Here is a 16,485-nt window from a genome sequence, read left to right on the forward strand (position 1 = left end):
AATGCCAAGAAATATAATTTGACAATATGAAGTGACAGGTATTGTTTTCTGGAGGGGACAGAATGAGATCAGAAAACCTCCCTTTATAACTCAACTCCATCCACTCTTAAGTCACATGGCTCTAACATGTATTTCAGCAAAGCAACTCCTTCTAAAGCATGTCAATTTCTGAATTAATGAAATTGCCATGGGGAAATATGAATACAGAGGATTACTTGGGGGAATGCAAGGCAAATCTGACTCCTGAAAAGGGTACAGTAGCCTGGAAAGGTTGAAAACCACTGTACTATAGTATTTCTGTTCATGGATTGCAAAAGGACAAAGCTTTCACTGAGTCTTCTGATCCTTTTTCTTTTTCAGTTTTTTTTTCATAATCAGGATCATGAAGTATGCTATAGTTTAGACAATGCTTTATCTCCTGAGTTGGGGTACTTAAGCACTTGTGAAGAGGCATCTGTTTTTGTACCTCCAAAAGTAGAGGAGTTCATTAGTGATAAGGCCCTTGTGACACCCTGACACCCCAATATCTTAATTACATGACAGTGGTGAATATGTTTTGTACAAAGTAAGTCTTGTGAGGTATTCTAAAAGTCTTGATCTGCTAGACATTAATATCTTGTTGGATTGTACGTGTTATCGTTGTATGTGAAATTATGAAGTTTGGCTATGTATGTGTTACTGAAACATGTGAGGCTGAAAGCACGCACAAGCAGCCCTCCAGGTACAACAGTAAGAAGGCCAAATAATGTTAATGGCTTATTGAGGAAATGCACACAAGCACAAGGATTACCCCATGAACTGTATACAATGGAAACCTCTCAGATATAGCACTACACAATGGGAGCTATTTGAACGATCACAGCAAAAGAGCTTTCCAGCAAATGGAAAGAAGATATAAAAGGGGGACAGTGACATCATGGGGTGGACTCTCTCTCTCTGCAACAACACACCTGAAAACACCTGAGGAGCAACACCTGTGGGAAGTGATGGTCCCAGGCTAGAAGAATCTTTAGCCTGTGCATGAAAACCTGGGAAAGCCAAGGCAACTTGTGCCTTAAGAATCTACCAGCCTGTTTATCACTCAGGGTGAGAATTTGCTAATTTAAATCCTACCTATCTAGTGTCTTAAGCTCAGTTGCATTTTGTATTTATTTATTTACTAAGGTAATTACTTTGATCTGTTTGCTATCCCTTATAATCATTTAGAATACCCTTTGTTTCTCTAAACCAGTTTGAAATTCATAAATGGGGATAAAAAACTGTGCATATCCTCCTCCACATTGAGGGAGGGAGCGAATTTCATGAGCTTACGTTATACAGTTTTCTGTGCAGCGCAAGACAATACAATGTTGGGTTTGCATCCCAGAGGGGGAGTGCACTGAGTAACGGGCAATCCCCTAGCTGAGTTTTCTCATGCAGAGCTGATTTCAGTGTCTGGCTTTCTGCAGCTGTACACGTCCCTATGTGTGCGCGCGCTAGAGGCGGCTTGAGGGCCTGGCTCAACAGGACAGTGTGAGGGAGGCCAGGCTGGTGGAATGGGCGGGCTCAGAGGTACCCCAGTACATCCAGTGGCACGCCAAAGGGGGGTGGGGGAGCGCCATAGCCCTTTCTAATAGGATAGGAGAAAAGGTTAGCCATGTGGTATAGTCTCAGTCTTGCTCTCACTTCCTGGACTGACAGAGTGATGGCGGTAGTGCACACAGTCCATCACAGAAGGAGTGTCTCACGAATCCAGTAGTTTAGGCACCTGGTTTTTAGGCCAATTTAAATTATCAAAGGATCAAGCATCTAGAGCCTTACTCTTCCAAGAAACTGTTGGAAAGCACATATTTGGTGAACTTGGATTAGAGGACAAACCCTGTGGGCATAGCAAACCCCACCGGATTTATGATCCTCATATTCAGGCACTAACAATTAAGGTCTTCAGCCATTTCAATAAAAAGAGCCCAAAAGTTAAATAGTGAGTAACAGAGTTAAAGAGGACCACCTCTGTCATTCCATTAATCAGATTTCTTCTTCCTTCTGAAATGCTGTAATCAGATGGTATCTTGACAGAAAGCAGCTGTAAAATCAGACTATCTGAACTAGAACTGTACAGTTCTTTCCAAATTGTATGTGAGGCAGAAAGCTTATTAGTTCTATAGAGGCTTTGAGATATCAAAGTCCTTTTGAATGCTCAAAAAAAATATTACATTATATAGTTTTAATCTTCCCAAAAGACATCTAAAGAGGGAAGGGTCATTCAGATGTTCCTTCATCTTTTTATGGCACCAATACAGGATTATATTTAAACAGATCAAGGGGAGAACACCTCAAATTCATTTGGTATTTTTAAAAATTTATAAAAAAACCTTTCAGGAATCTCATATTAAAATCAGAACTATTTTCATCCTCTGAGACACATCACTGAATATTAGATGTAATATTTTAATTTTAAACTACGAGCACTAGAATTACACAAATTTTATATACAAATATACACATGTATGTCACAGTACTTGAATACTCAAAGTTTTTCATCCCATAGAATATTAAATTCCCAAAACTGTTTATACCAGGGGTCTCAAACTCAATTTACCTTAGGGCTAGTGCCAGTCCTCAAATCCCCCCAGCGGGCTAACATCCTGCCCCCCAAAAACTCCACCCCCCACTGGGTAGGGGATTGGGGTACAGGCTCTGGGAGGGAGTTTGGGGGCAGGAGGGGGTGAAGGCTCTGGGAGGGAGTTTTGGGGTGCGGTGCTTACCTGGTGCTCCAAGGCAGGGCGGGGGGCCTCCACGTATTTCTGCCCCCAGGCACCACACCCGCAGCATCCCATTGCCCTCAGAGGCACAGCTGGAGCGAGCAGGCAGACGCTGCTCAGTTCCGCTGTGCTGCCGGGGCCCCTAAGGGGGGAGTGCCTGGGGGTGGCAGGTGGGGGCAAGGGAGAGATCCGGCGCCAAAACTGCTGGAGCCCCATAGCCTGGGAGTTTGAGACCCCTGGTTTATACTGTCTATCCAGTCTGTAAATACTGGAATTGCAGGCCTTAAAATTTGTTACCTATTTAGAAAAGAAAAAGATCTCTGAAATAGCAGGAGATAGATCTTGCATTCCCACCCCATGTTGGAAGTGCAGCCCAAATCCCCATTCACTGAGCACACACAGTTCCTTTAAAATACAAGACTCAAAGTCACATGCAATAACTGACGCATTGAGGAGTTTATATAACCGGAGGACGACAGTTCAGCCTTTCCGGTAATGTAGTTATCACCGACAATGTACTGAATCCATAAGATGCAAAACAAACCTGAAAACCAATAGCTCACCTTTAGGCTGGTGTGGGAGCGTGGCTGGCTTAGCTCATGGAATTTCCAGTGCTCTGACCCAGGTGTTTCCCCTCCTTCTCTTTGAGTCTCAGGTGTAAGCAGTGCATCTCCTGGAGGTAATGGGAAGATGCCCAGTGATATAGGACGCTCTTTTCTGTTTGAAAAAACAAAACAAAACCAAATTTCATGAGCTTCAATTTCACACACTCACTGCCTATGCTATACCTGCTTCTGAATATGGCAAGGAAACAGAATTTAGATTCAATCATGCATACTGTATTTCCCATTATACACACATGCAAGTATACACAGTTTGCATTATTTTATTTAGTAATTCCTCAGATTCTGCTTATGTATTCCAAAAGTTTGAGTACTTTAGACTGATTTAACAGATTCCAGTTTTGAACTTTGTGCAGCATTTATGCTGGACATCCCATAGTCATTCCAGGTGGAGAAGACTAAAAATTTCAATATGAAATAATTGTTGGACCATGAACATCAGAATCAATGTTTTAAAAGTCTAATTTTCTTCTTTAATTCAGATGAAGCACTAGCAATCCAATTGCATTCAGAAGCTACGTTTGAAAATGCATCTCTAATTGGCTCAACTGTTGTACAGCACCACAACTTCTGTAATGATCAACTACTAAATCCAGACAAATCTTTTCTACTTTCCCCTCCACTTCAAGCAAAAACTCCTTACCTTGAAGTCTAACTCATATCTACTCTTAAAAGCATTTCACATTTACAAGTACAGTTTGTACATCTAAAAAGTATAGTTTGTACTCTGCTTAGCTGTATGTTTGGGTGTGAACAGAAAGACCTGTTGTTAGAACTGGAGGCTCTGAAAATTAGGGGACTATTTTTGGAATGGACTAAAATTAAGTTTACAGCTTAGTTTGTAGGAGAGAAACTATACAAAACCACTTTTCCAGTTAAACATTCAGATCTTATGGTGATATCACTGAAGAGTTTTCAATCTTGGTGTGCTTAGATAATTACAGTTCCCAAATTAACAAATATGAGATGCAGGAAGCCTAAGTTGAGATATGAATTTAGATAGCCTTTTTAATACAGAGACAGATGTCAGCAGTTACAGAATTAGCTTTTTTTTTTTTTAAATCATCAATAGTACCAATATTACATAGGGCACTGAGAAAACTGGTAGAGAGGTCTGTCAGGGGCCCAGGAGGAAGTTCACGGAAGGTTTTAATCCTCATATTACCTGTCATATTACCATAGCTGGCTATTCTATATTCAAATGTTAAACTAGATAATACAATCAAAAGTAACCTAAAATACATCAGAAAGCACACAGAATTCCACAGACTGGCATGAAGTGGGTCCTATCTCTCCCAAGATCCTTGGGCTATTTGGAAAAGGGTCCCTTGAAGTATTTTGAAGTGTTGGCACCTGTGTATGGGAACACAGCACCAAAAACTAAATATTACTTTACAGCAGAGAAGCCTAGTGAAAGCCAACAGATTTCACCCTCCTCTTCATGGAGAAGACAATTTGGGAGACCCCAAAGACTCATCTCGAAGAGCCTTCCCAAAAATCCCAGGACTGATACTGTGTCCAGTGGTGTGATCACAATGAATAAGGCCAGATTATATCTGGGGAGAAACAAAAATGTTTAGAAAGTCATCTGCAGAATGATGTGGCCAGCTCTGTAAAAGAATGTCAGTGTCTGACACTTAACTGAAGAAAGTTAAGATGAAGCAAAACGTTTGCTTGGTCAAAACAGCATGATCCAAAAAGTATGTGCAGTTAAGCACCACTGCCAAAAGTAAAGCCGTTGTTAAAGTTAGAGATAAGTTTACCAAAGGTAAGAGGTAGAGACAGTACACAATGACTGCAGAAAATTGAGCTTTGCAATACAAAGCAGGTAAAAGTATAGTCCATAAACTAGTGGGCACCTCTGAATGAGAAAACCAAGGTAACTGTTTTCACAGTGATTATGGAGACTCAAGTCTATAGTATTGATTTGTAAAATGGCCAGGGCCCTATCTACATTAGCCAGGACAACTTCATAGTCTGCTAGCAAAACCTGTATTGCAACACTAAATGTAGCCAAGGGAAGGTCCATGCTTCTATGCAAAGGGGGCGAAAAAAACTTAAGTACAGATAGTCAAGAAGTGCTTGTACTTGGGGCCCAAGAAGCAACAGGTCCTTTTGAGAACATTCACTATGTCTGGATAATAATTTTCTCAAGAGATTAAAAACTTTTAGGAAGTTAAGGAAAATGCCTGAACAAGCACCTTGTGAGTACCAATATAGGAAAGATCATGACGTACAAGGTAACATCTGTATGACTAAATATGCTGTAAAAAAAAAAAAAAAAAAACAATACCAAAGATTCTGCACTAGGAAACTAGTACACACAGGAGATCTCTGGGTAGGCTCTTAACCAATACAGAAAGACAGCTGGACATTCAATCAGCATTAATACAGTTAAGCACAGATAATGTGAAGCAAATGAAAAAAGCAAAAGTAATCAAGGCCACATAGATAAAAAGTATTGAAATGGTCAGGTTATGCTGGAACAGTAACAACTTTGAAGAAAAAACCTTACTAAATAGTTGCAGAACTAAACAGAAGTTTTTTCTACAACAGCAGGAGTCCTTGGAATCTATTCAAGTACTTCCTTTGTTTAGCATTCCCACATTTCTAATACATGTTTGGGGGGGGAAGAGCGGGGATACACACACTTAGTTCTCATTTCAAGTATTGATTTTCTGGAAAAAAAATCCAGTGCCAAAAATCAAGTTGGACCCCTTTCAGTTTAAAAGACGGCTCACATTAAAGCATGCTCTGTGAGAGGCCCTTAACTTTGGAAACCATCTTCTGAACCAATGGTCCAAAAAAGCCCAGATCTGTTTATCTTCAGGATATGCTGCAAAACCTTCTATACAGGCTTTTAAGGAGCGGAGTTTAATGGGGGAGAGGATTATGGACTAAGAAGGGAGATGGGGAATCCTCAAAGAAAAATTCTTTCTTCCGTTGGGCTCACTTTGTTTGGGGGAGGAGAGGAAATTAGCTGGATTGTCATTTTTAAAATTATAGTCAACTATAGTAAATAGATAGAGGTCTTATATGTACAATATCAAAATCAAAATCCATGCAAGGGAGAGGTCATTAAGTTCTAAGGGTGTCTGTCTTCCCTTCTGACAAGCAAGATCTTCTCCCACTAAAAATAGGGTATACATTTGTTTGTTGGTGGGATGGGGAAGAGTCCCCCTTTCAGTTTCCAAGAAATATCTGGAAAAATGCCATTTCGCTGAATTAAAGTCAGACAGTATAATTTACTTCCTAAACAACAAATAAAAGTATTTATTTAGTCTTTATTTCTTTTAACAGTGGCTTACTGAAATATTATAGCTTTACTAAGTATTTTTGCAGCCACTCTACATTATATCTTTTTGATTACAAAAATATTCAAGTTAATATATTATTATATATTCGAGACCATAATGCTTTAACAATTTTCTACAATTTTTTTCTTCACACTAGCTAAGAAAATCAACAGCACAGCCTTTAAAAAGACTAGCTTATTTACATACTAATATAGTTCTAAAAGTTAACCAAAAGGCTCTACTAAAAAGACAGCACAATTTCTGAGAAAGACTTGAAATATAAATATTAACTTGAAAAGTGATGACATGCTACTAAGAGATTTCTTTACACTAATGCTATCAGCTAGATAAAGTGTTAGAGTTCAGACTTTTTAAACCTAAAAAAGTAAAATATTTTGCTTTACTTTTAAGGTATAAGGCCTTAGTAATTGATTATTCTATAGTAATATACTACCCTATTTGTCACAAAAGAGAAATAAAAAAATAAAAAACCCACTGAAGGCGAGAGACCAAACCCAGGCCATGTGCTACATTTATTCTTTTAAAATAATCTTCTATTAGAGCTAATTTTCTGACAATCACATTTTTAACAAGTATACAAATTTATTTAAGCGAGAGCGACAAAGAGTGATTAAAGAATGCCAAGTTTACAAGTTTGAAAGATCACATTTTAAAATGTGGCCCATTGTATTTCATTTAAAACTAGCACTAAAATGTGTCAATTATTTTTTCCCCCTTTTTTGTACTAATGCAGATCGGCTACTACTCTAGGCAACCAGGACAAACAGCACATAACTCAAGGGAGGAAAGAGTTGTTTGATTGCCATACAAGTAGAGAGATAAAGAGGAGAGGATAACATTTGACTGAACAATAGTGAATAGGCTCTTACAGCTCTAATACCCAAATAATGAAAGATTTTTCTTTCAAAGTATTTTAAATGATCAAGCAGTATTTTTTTAAAAGTGTAATGTAAAAAAATACTGAAATAATTATATATTTGAACAGAGCACCCATTACCATATGCTGTATATAAACTGGGTAAATGAAAGGCCTAAGCCATCGCAAATTTAGGACTATAATATTCGCTAAATATCTTACAACACAATGAGTGCAAGCTCTGTCTACAATGTTTAACAAAGCACCTCTATTCTGCTGGCAAGTTTGTGTCAAAGAGATTGATTTAACAGCTTTCTAAAGGAAAAACACACTGACTGACCTTGTAATTACTTAAAAAAACCACCAATGCAAATTTCCTTTAACAATTTAAAAAACTGTGCCTTGCCTTAGTCTATGAATACTAAATATACAGGACTTCAAACCTGCACTTGATATCCCGTTGCCTCTTTTTTAGATCGAAAGATGAGCAAGAATGAGGAAGATAACAAAGAAAACAATAAGCAGGGGTTCAGTAGGTCAGAGTACCTGAGTATCCTTGGTAGATTCTGCGTCAGAGCTGGCACACCAGTAGAAATAGAAAAGTGCACAAGCAGCAAAACAGAAAGAGATACTAAGATAGCTGAATTAATGACCACCGCCCCGCCAACGAAGCCAAACACAAATAGCAGCATGCATCCAGGACTCATGGCGCTGCGCTGGCATGGTGAAACGCCGGAACCAAGGCTACACAGACGACGAGGGTGTATCTTTGTAGTGAAAGTCTGTCATTCAGCTGCTGCCACAAAAACAATGCCATCAGCAGCAGATTTCCACTCTCTCCTGCAGCAGCTCCAAACCAATGACATCACTTCTCTCCTCCCCCACCTCCATAAACCATAGAGCTGCTGCTCTTAGCATCTATGCAGCAACCCAGAGAGACAGCCAGCTTATTACCTATTCTCTCCCCCTTCCAGAGTTCATTGGCAGAAAGCTTTGAGATCTGCATAATATATTCACATAAAGCTCTCAGCACAAGCAGACATTTAGACATGTTCCTTTGCAAACCTGTGTATAAAGCAGCAGCAGCAACGCAATATTCTTTAAGTATTTTTAGACTCTGGTATTTCTGTCTACTGTTATTTTGAAATTATCCATATCCTAAAAGAAACCCTGTCTAAATTTATAAAAATGTATGCCAAAATTATTGCCCAAGACCAATGTACAGAGTATATATATATATATATATATAAAATCAACATTTAGTGTTACAAAAGCAAGTGTTTCCCCCCCCACACACTGATTTCTATACTATTCTCCTACTGCATTCCAATCAACTGACAAATCTTTCTGATTCAGCCAAACTGTTGTTGTAGGATTAAAGAACAGACAGTCTTGCAAACATACATGAATGGATTTTTCTTTCATTTCAGAGTGAGCATAATAATGCTTACCTAATTCTACCGTGTGTGGTGGATTCTAGCAGATCACCCCCCGTTAGTTGATGAAGTTTTGTTCTTTCCAAGTGTTCCATATAATTGTGAATCATCTGTTTAAAACAAAAGAGAGATACTGTAAGCAATATTAAGTATCATTTAAATGTATTGCAGTAGTGTATTTTACAGCCAATATTGTGCACCACTTCGCAATCCTCCTCTGCATATCAGAAAAAAGATACTAGGAGCCCACTCCATTTTACAGTTCAGAGTGAAGTTCTTTCAAGGAAGTAAACAAATGTTAGCAAAATATTTGACTTTTATGGCAACCAGTCTGAACTTAGACCCTTTCCTTAAAATTTGAGCGTTAGAGAAAGAACCTTAAGTTATTTTTCAAAAATAAAAATTCAGTTTCACTTTAATCCCCTTAAACATATTCCTATATTCATGCACAGGCAATATTTGAATAGCAACACAAGTGTACATGGCATTTCAGACAGAGTTCTGCAACTAAGTGTCCATAAATGGAAATAATGAAACCCCAATGACTGTAACCTGCTGAAGTTTAAACACATCCAGGACTTGTGATATTTCTTTGAATGAATGGCAACTAAACCTTCTATATTCAGAGATATTAAGTATGTATAAAAACACACAGAAACTAGTATTATATGTTGTAACATTTTATTGCATTAAGTGTTAATACAGTATATAGCAAAAACCAGCATCTATCTAGAATAGTCACCAAAATAAAATGAAAATATTTTAAAAACTATATTATGTTTAAGTTTTGAGCAGTTAGTTCTTTTATCAAAATGTGGCCTAATCTACTAGTTAATACATTAAGGAAGAACATGTTAAGTGTTTGGAATTTAAAGAAAACTGAAGTGAGATTTGATGTGTGTCTCAGGCTTTCCTTTGCCTTCATGTAGTCTGGTCAGATAATTCTTTGTAAAATACTGGTTAAAATTCCCCATCTACACTAAACTGCTACATAATGAAGATAAATATCAGACACCAGAAGACTGAAAACAGACACTGAAAAAAGTCATTGTGTAAAAGCAGAACTTCCTTTGACTCCATTGAATAAATTAGAAAAAAGCAACATCCAAAATCACAGATAGATACAACAATTGCTCATTGTCTTGTTTTTTTGTTACCACATGTATGGTCTTTCAAATTTATATAGCTTTCTGAAAATAAAATCAGTATTGAATTTTATGTTCTTTAAATGTGTATTTGTGGTAGAACATAAAACAGGAATAGGTATATACCCTGCACATAGTACAGATATATATTTCATGTTTTTATTCAGTGAGGGTTTATAAAATTGCAAACATGGTGGTTTCTTACTAAACCAAGTATTTGTAAACAAACAGTTAAAGAAACAGCCAAGCTATTTGAGCTACAATGTACTATTAACCCATTTTATTTGTTTTTAAGTAGCCTTCTGTAAAAAGACAGAGTTGCATTATTTGTAACAATTATTTCACACCTTGGATAAATATAAGCCAATAACCAGAACCCTTACTAGTTCATTAAAATCTGATCATATCTAGGATATGCTGTGTCCAGATTTTGACCTAAAAAAAAATAAAGGAACATTGGCTGGTTGGTATCTTAGGTAGTACCCACCATAAACTGATGGGCGCATTATCAATACCTAATTTGGCTAAAATTTGATCAACCCCTTCCTTCTGTTACCATTTCCTCATAATTTTGCATACATACTTTCCCTTCCCTCCTCCACTCCACAGGAACAAGTTTTGTACCTGCAAAATGAGGAAGAAATAAGACATCACAAAAGGCAAGTATCAGAGGGGTAGCCGTGTTAGTTTGAATCTGTAAAAAGCAACAGAGGGTCCTGTGGCACCTTTAAGACTAACAGAAGTCTGAAGAAGTGAGGTTCTTACCCATGAAAGCTTATGCTCCAAATACTTCTGTTAGTCTTAAAGGTGCCACAGGACCCACAAAAGGCAGTATATTTCAGTTTTAAGCTTGTGAGTACAGTAGTTAAAAGGATCAGAAAAAAATTCTAAGATTTATCTTATTTTATCCTTAAGGTTTTCATTATTAAGTCATGCTGTTCTAGCTAGCATTTCACAGTCATTTAGAACAATGCTTAATCTTCAATAGCATATGTGCTGTTACACTGGAGCACAATAGGGTTTTATAAATCTATCAAGCCAATCAGGAGCAGACAAGAGCTCGGAGGTAAGCATAAAAATATGACCTTAACAAAAAGCTAGATGGAGGTGTGTGTGTGGGGGGTCGTCACATGGAAAATTACTTTAGGGTCATTAGAGCAATAAGAGGGAAATCAGTGGGGGAAATCTGATCCACATCTTGGATGTCTATACAAATATAGAAGGAGTATGGGGAACAAACAGGAAGAACTGGAACTATTAGTACATTAGCTAAATTTTGAGTTCATTGGTGCCAGAGACTTGGTGGGATATTCCAGACTCATGACTGGAATATTGGTATAGAGGGGTATAACTTGTTCAGGAAAGACAGGAAGCCTAAAAATGGAGGTGGTGTTGCATTATACATCAAGAATGTGCATACTCGTTCTGAGGGGCAAAAGGAGGTCAGAAGCAGACCAGTTAAGAGTCTCTGTGTAAAGATAAAAGGGGGTAAAAAACAGGGGTGATATCATGGTATGGCTACTGTAGTCCACCAAATCAAGGAGAGGAAGTGGATGAGACATTTCTAGAACAAACAGAAGTATACAAAACACCTGGGGGTAATGGACAACTTTAGCTACCCAGACTTCTGTTGGAAAAGCAATACAGCAAAACACAATGTTTCCAACATGTTCTTGGAATGTACTGGAGGAAATAAGGGGGAAGAGTCATTTTAGACTTGATTCTGACCTACAGGGAGGAATTAGTAGTGAATCACTCCATTCACACACACCCCACCCCCTCCGGCGCTCACTCTCCGTCACTCTGTCTCCCCGACCCTCGCTCACTTTCACCAGGCTGGGGCAGGAGGTTGGGGTTTGGGGGGGGGTGCAGGCTCTGTGCTGTGGCCAAGGGGTTTGGAGTGTGAGAAGAAGCTCTGGGCAGAGCCTGGGGCAAAGGGTTGGGGTGTGGGAGGGCATATGGGATGCAGGCTCTGGGAGGGGGCTCCCACCAGGCAGCACTTACCTTGGGTGGCTCCCGGTCAGGGGCGCAGCAGGGCTAAGGCAGGCTCCCTTCCTGCCCCGGCCCTACGCTGCTCCTGGAAGTGGCCAACGCACCCCTGCAGGAGGACGGGGGGCACGTGGCTCCACATGCTGCTCCTGCCTGCAAGCACGTCCCTGCAGCTCCCATTGGCTGCAGTTCCCCATTTTCAGCCAATGGGAGCTGTGGGGGTGGTGCTTGCAGGCAGGAGCAGCACATGGAGACCCCGCTCCCTCAAGGGCTGTGGGGGGTGTACTGGCCGCTTCCGGGAGCGGAGTGGGGCCAGGGCAGGCAGGGAGCCTGCCTTAGCTCTGCTGTGCTTCCTGACTTTTAGCAGCCAGAGATTGTGATTGACTGGCAGAGGCTCCAGGATCAACCAATGACATACGGTTGGTGACCACTGATCTACATATATAGGCTAGGAGGAAGGTTATATTTACAGGGCTAAATGGTTCAATATATCCTGTCACACTGACATTATGATCCTTTATTCACCATTACCATTTTTTTAATCAAATATTTTTAAGTTATTCATTAGCATCTCATTAGGAAATTACATTACAGAAATGCTCCTATGCTGCACAAGTTTGAATAAGAATCCTTCAAAGTCACTGGAATAATCCAAGATTAGTCATCCTGACCAAAGGTTGCCTGTCTCCTTATCACTAATAGGTTTGTTTCCTCATAGTTTCTTTGTATGCTGGAGACTAGCAGAAAAGTCATTCACTTAAAAAAAAACAAGCACCCTACAAATTTATTGAAAAATAAGCAAGCCAACATACACTATCAAGATAGATGTACAGATTAAGCCATTAAATAAACTATTCTTGCAGGTCAGAGAACCCTTCCTGTGTTTCTCCAGGAAATCCTGCATTAACCCAGCCCACTGCTATCAACCTCTTAGTGTTTTCTCCAGGAGTTTTGATATTCTTCTGAGATTACTCCTCCCCCCTCCATCATCTTAAAAAAAAAAAAAAAAATTCTAACTCCTCAAGTTTTCTACACTTCCTGTGTTTATTTTAAGAGTGGATCTGACTCGAGGCAACAACTCCCTCCTCAGCATTATGTTTGAGATATAACAGATTACTCTTTAAGTGTTACAGAAGTCTTGCATTAGACATTTCATCTTTAAAACATCAGTAGAAACTTTTGCCTTGCTTCACCTCTCGTTACCCCTTCTTTTTGTAAGAGTTGCACTCCAGATTCTGTTCAATTCCTCATGACTTCCTAGTATTGTTAGCTCAGCATCCTGTCTCCAGATCCCATGAACATTCTTGACCAGGTCCAGTTGTCCAAATGAAGCCAGCCATACTGTTTTAATAGATAACAGGCTGCTCATTCTGGTCATGATTTTGTGGTCAGGTGCACCATTTGAGCAGATCTTCAAGAAGGGGTTAAGTCTTCTTCAAGTTTTCCAATAATAGCACTGACCAGAATCATCCCCGGATGATAATTCAGGCAGGTCTAATTTCTTCAGACTTCCCCAGCAGATGTGTGTGTCAGTCAGCTCCCTGTCCTAACAGAGGCAACAGATGCCTCTCCTCTCTTGATAGAGTCCCTCTTAACACAGCCAAGTCTCTTTATGCTTGCCAGTTCCCAGGCTTTGGCCCTTCTGGACAAAGCCAGTCCCGCAGGCTCAGCACAAGGTTGAGCCAGACTCCTCAGTCAGTAACTGTCATTGTCCCATCATACAACCATGAAGTGTTTGCTAAAGTGTTTTATCTTGAGCTAACTCTTCTCTGCCTGCTTGTTTTCCTTAAAATCCCTAACCAACATAGTCCTACAATAAACATCACAGTAAGCTGGTTAACATATAGTATACAGTATTCATATATTACAGAGCAGCTCCATTTCCTTCATATACTGCATGTACTCCTTCCAGTCTGCAATATTCCTGTGTCCCAGATAATCCACTTTAATCTGGCATTTCTATTTTAGCAGAAATTTAAGAGATTTCTGCATCCTGTCACAAGGATGTTCTTCTAAGCATAGTTTGCACTCGAATGCTAAAAGTTATGCACCCATGGGGCAGAAATCTTATCTGAATTTAAATTAAAAGCATTCTTCCCATTAACAATGATTTCTGCACAGATGTATGCCAATTAAATAAGATGACGCGGATTGCGGCTATGGTAACATTCCAAGGCACTAAGCCCATTATGTATACATTACATTAAAATTAATATTCAGAAATATATAACACAAGGTCATTTAAATCTTATTTGGAACACTTTTTGGGAAATAAGTATAGAGTTTTACCTCAATTAGATACATATGATTGGTATAACTCTGCTTTGCCAAATTTGTAACTAAAAAGTTCTCTGCATTTCTTCTATGCTAGCCATCCTCCTGGCACTAGGACTGCTCAGGATATTTGTTTATCTGAATGAGCTTGACAAAGTATATTCCAAATGCTAAAGAAATGCTCACTGTTCGGTCACATTTTATCAGACAGAAACAGTGACAACTTTACACGGCCCAATTATGCTTCATTAAACTAAGCCAATACTCACTGTCAGGGGAAGGAAAAATAAATAAATAAATAAATAAATATCTCTCTCTCTATCTCTATATAGATATATATCTCCATCCTGTACAGCACCTCTATGTTTTCTAAAGAAATGTTTCCTTTCAGGGAAGGTATTTGGGAATTACTATCAAACCATCTTAACTATACATCATTTATAGCACGCCACTTTTGTCCAAGCTAATTATAAATTTTGAGATGTTTCTTCAGCTGTTTGTTCACACAAGTTTTTCCTTCCCAACTTCCCACACAAGAGGTAAGGAGAAAGCGGTCTTTGTGGCTTGGCTTTTCAGTACAGGAATATCCTTTTCTTTGTTGATTACAGCTATTAGTGTCATCAGACCTTACTTACAAATGCTACTGCAAGCCTGAAAGGTTAGATTTCCTATTTACATATAAATGCAGATGAATCAAGTAGTACAGCAGTTCTCAAATTGTGGGTCGCAACCCCATTTTAATGGGGTCGCCAGGACTGGCATTAGACTTGTTGGAGCTTTGTGCCTGAGCCCCACCACCGGGGCCGAAGCTGAAGCCCCAAGGGGTGCTGGAGCTTAGGTTACAGGCCCCCCTGGGGCTTTGGCCCTCCCCCTCCCTCGTGAGGGGGTCGGGGCTCGGGTGGGCTCAGGCTTCAGTCCCCCCTCCTGGGATCATGTAGTAATTTTTTTTTTCTGTCAGAAGAGGGTTGCGGTGCAGCAAAGTTTGAGAACCCCTGAAGTAGTAGATTGTGTAGTCATGAACTCTAAAAATATTTAAATCTATCATTCCTTAAGGTCCCCAGAATCCCTCTTCTCTGTTCTGGTTCACGCATTGCATTAAGTCTACTGTACTCTAGGCATTAGCAGCAGAGAGAAATTTAATAGAATATTGACAGTAGATTTCAGTCTGCTGCAGAATTATTTCTGCTTTGAGCCGTAATGTCAAAAAGAGGAAAGGATAAGAGAACACACCAATGAATGAAAGATAGGAAAAAACCTAGACAAGCCTGATACACTAAAAAGTGGGATGAGGAGAGCAAGAGAAAAAAGGGCAAGGGGAATCAACTAACAGTAAAAGGCAGAGGACAGTCGCATGGTTTAGATCGGCGGTTCTCAAACTGTGGGTCAGGACCACAAAGTGGGTCACGACCCTGTTTTAATGGGGTTGCCAGGGCTGGAGCCAGGTGATGAAGCCAAAGCCCAAGCCCCACTATCTGGGGCCGAAGCCTGAGGGCATCATCCTTGGGCAGTGGGGCTGAGATTACAGACCTCCTGCCTGGGGCTGAAGCCCTTCAGCTTTGGCTCTCTCAACCCCCCAGGACAATGGAGCTTTGACCCCCCCACCCAGGGTGGCAGGGATCGGGCTGGCTCAGGCTTCAGTCCCACTTCTTGAAGTCGTGTAGTGATTTTTTTTTTTATTTTTATTTTTTTTGTTGTCAGAAAGGGGTCGCGGTGCAATCAAGTTTGAGAACCCGTGGTTTAGACAGCTGTCAGAGCGAATACTACAAGCTTCAAACGCTCCTTTCATTATTTGATCAACTGACAGGAAAAATCAATTGTTATTTCAGTAAGCATCAAGGATTATTACTTGCAAAGACAAAGATGAAGTTGATTAAAGAAAGAAGAAAAATATTCTTATTTAGAGAGATGAGAGTAGAAGATGAGTTCCTCAAGCAAATATTGTGGTGAAATCACTCAGCTGAATCAGAGGTTTGATTTCATGCTACAGACCCTTGAAGGCAACTTCAAAACTACATTCAATCTGTAGAGTGATGTTATCCAAATAATTTTACACTAAATGAACAATGAGGTTACCAGAGCAGAACTGAAACACTAGGAAGGGTAG

At 39.6% G+C, this 16,485-nt stretch overlaps 1 protein-coding gene across 10 annotated transcripts in view; it reads right to left on the bottom strand.

Annotated features, from left to right (window-relative positions):
- The window catches only part of SPAG9 (sperm associated antigen 9), a 105,468-nt gene that overhangs the window by 52,794 nt on the left and 36,189 nt on the right, over window positions 1-16,485 (bottom strand). For 6 of the 10 annotated variants that reach the window (XM_034788971.1, XM_034788974.1, XM_034788970.1 and 3 more), the window contains exons 4-5: window positions 8,989-9,083; window positions 3,305-3,458 (exon numbers count right to left, since the gene is read on the bottom strand). In XM_034788971.1, coding sequence (XP_034644862.1) covers window positions 3,305-3,458; window positions 8,989-9,083 — 249 coding nt within the window. Of the gene's footprint in view, window positions 1-3,304; window positions 3,459-8,083; window positions 8,368-8,988; window positions 9,084-16,485 lie in introns of those variants that run through there. The other 4 variants (XM_034788979.1, XM_034788977.1, XM_034788978.1 and 1 more) reach the window with 2 other exon arrangements.

The sequence above is a fragment of the Trachemys scripta genome, chromosome 14 (assembly GCF_013100865.1).
Source record: "Trachemys scripta elegans isolate TJP31775 chromosome 14, CAS_Tse_1.0, whole genome shotgun sequence".
In the NCBI taxonomy this organism is placed as follows: domain Eukaryota; kingdom Metazoa; phylum Chordata; order Testudines; family Emydidae; genus Trachemys; species Trachemys scripta.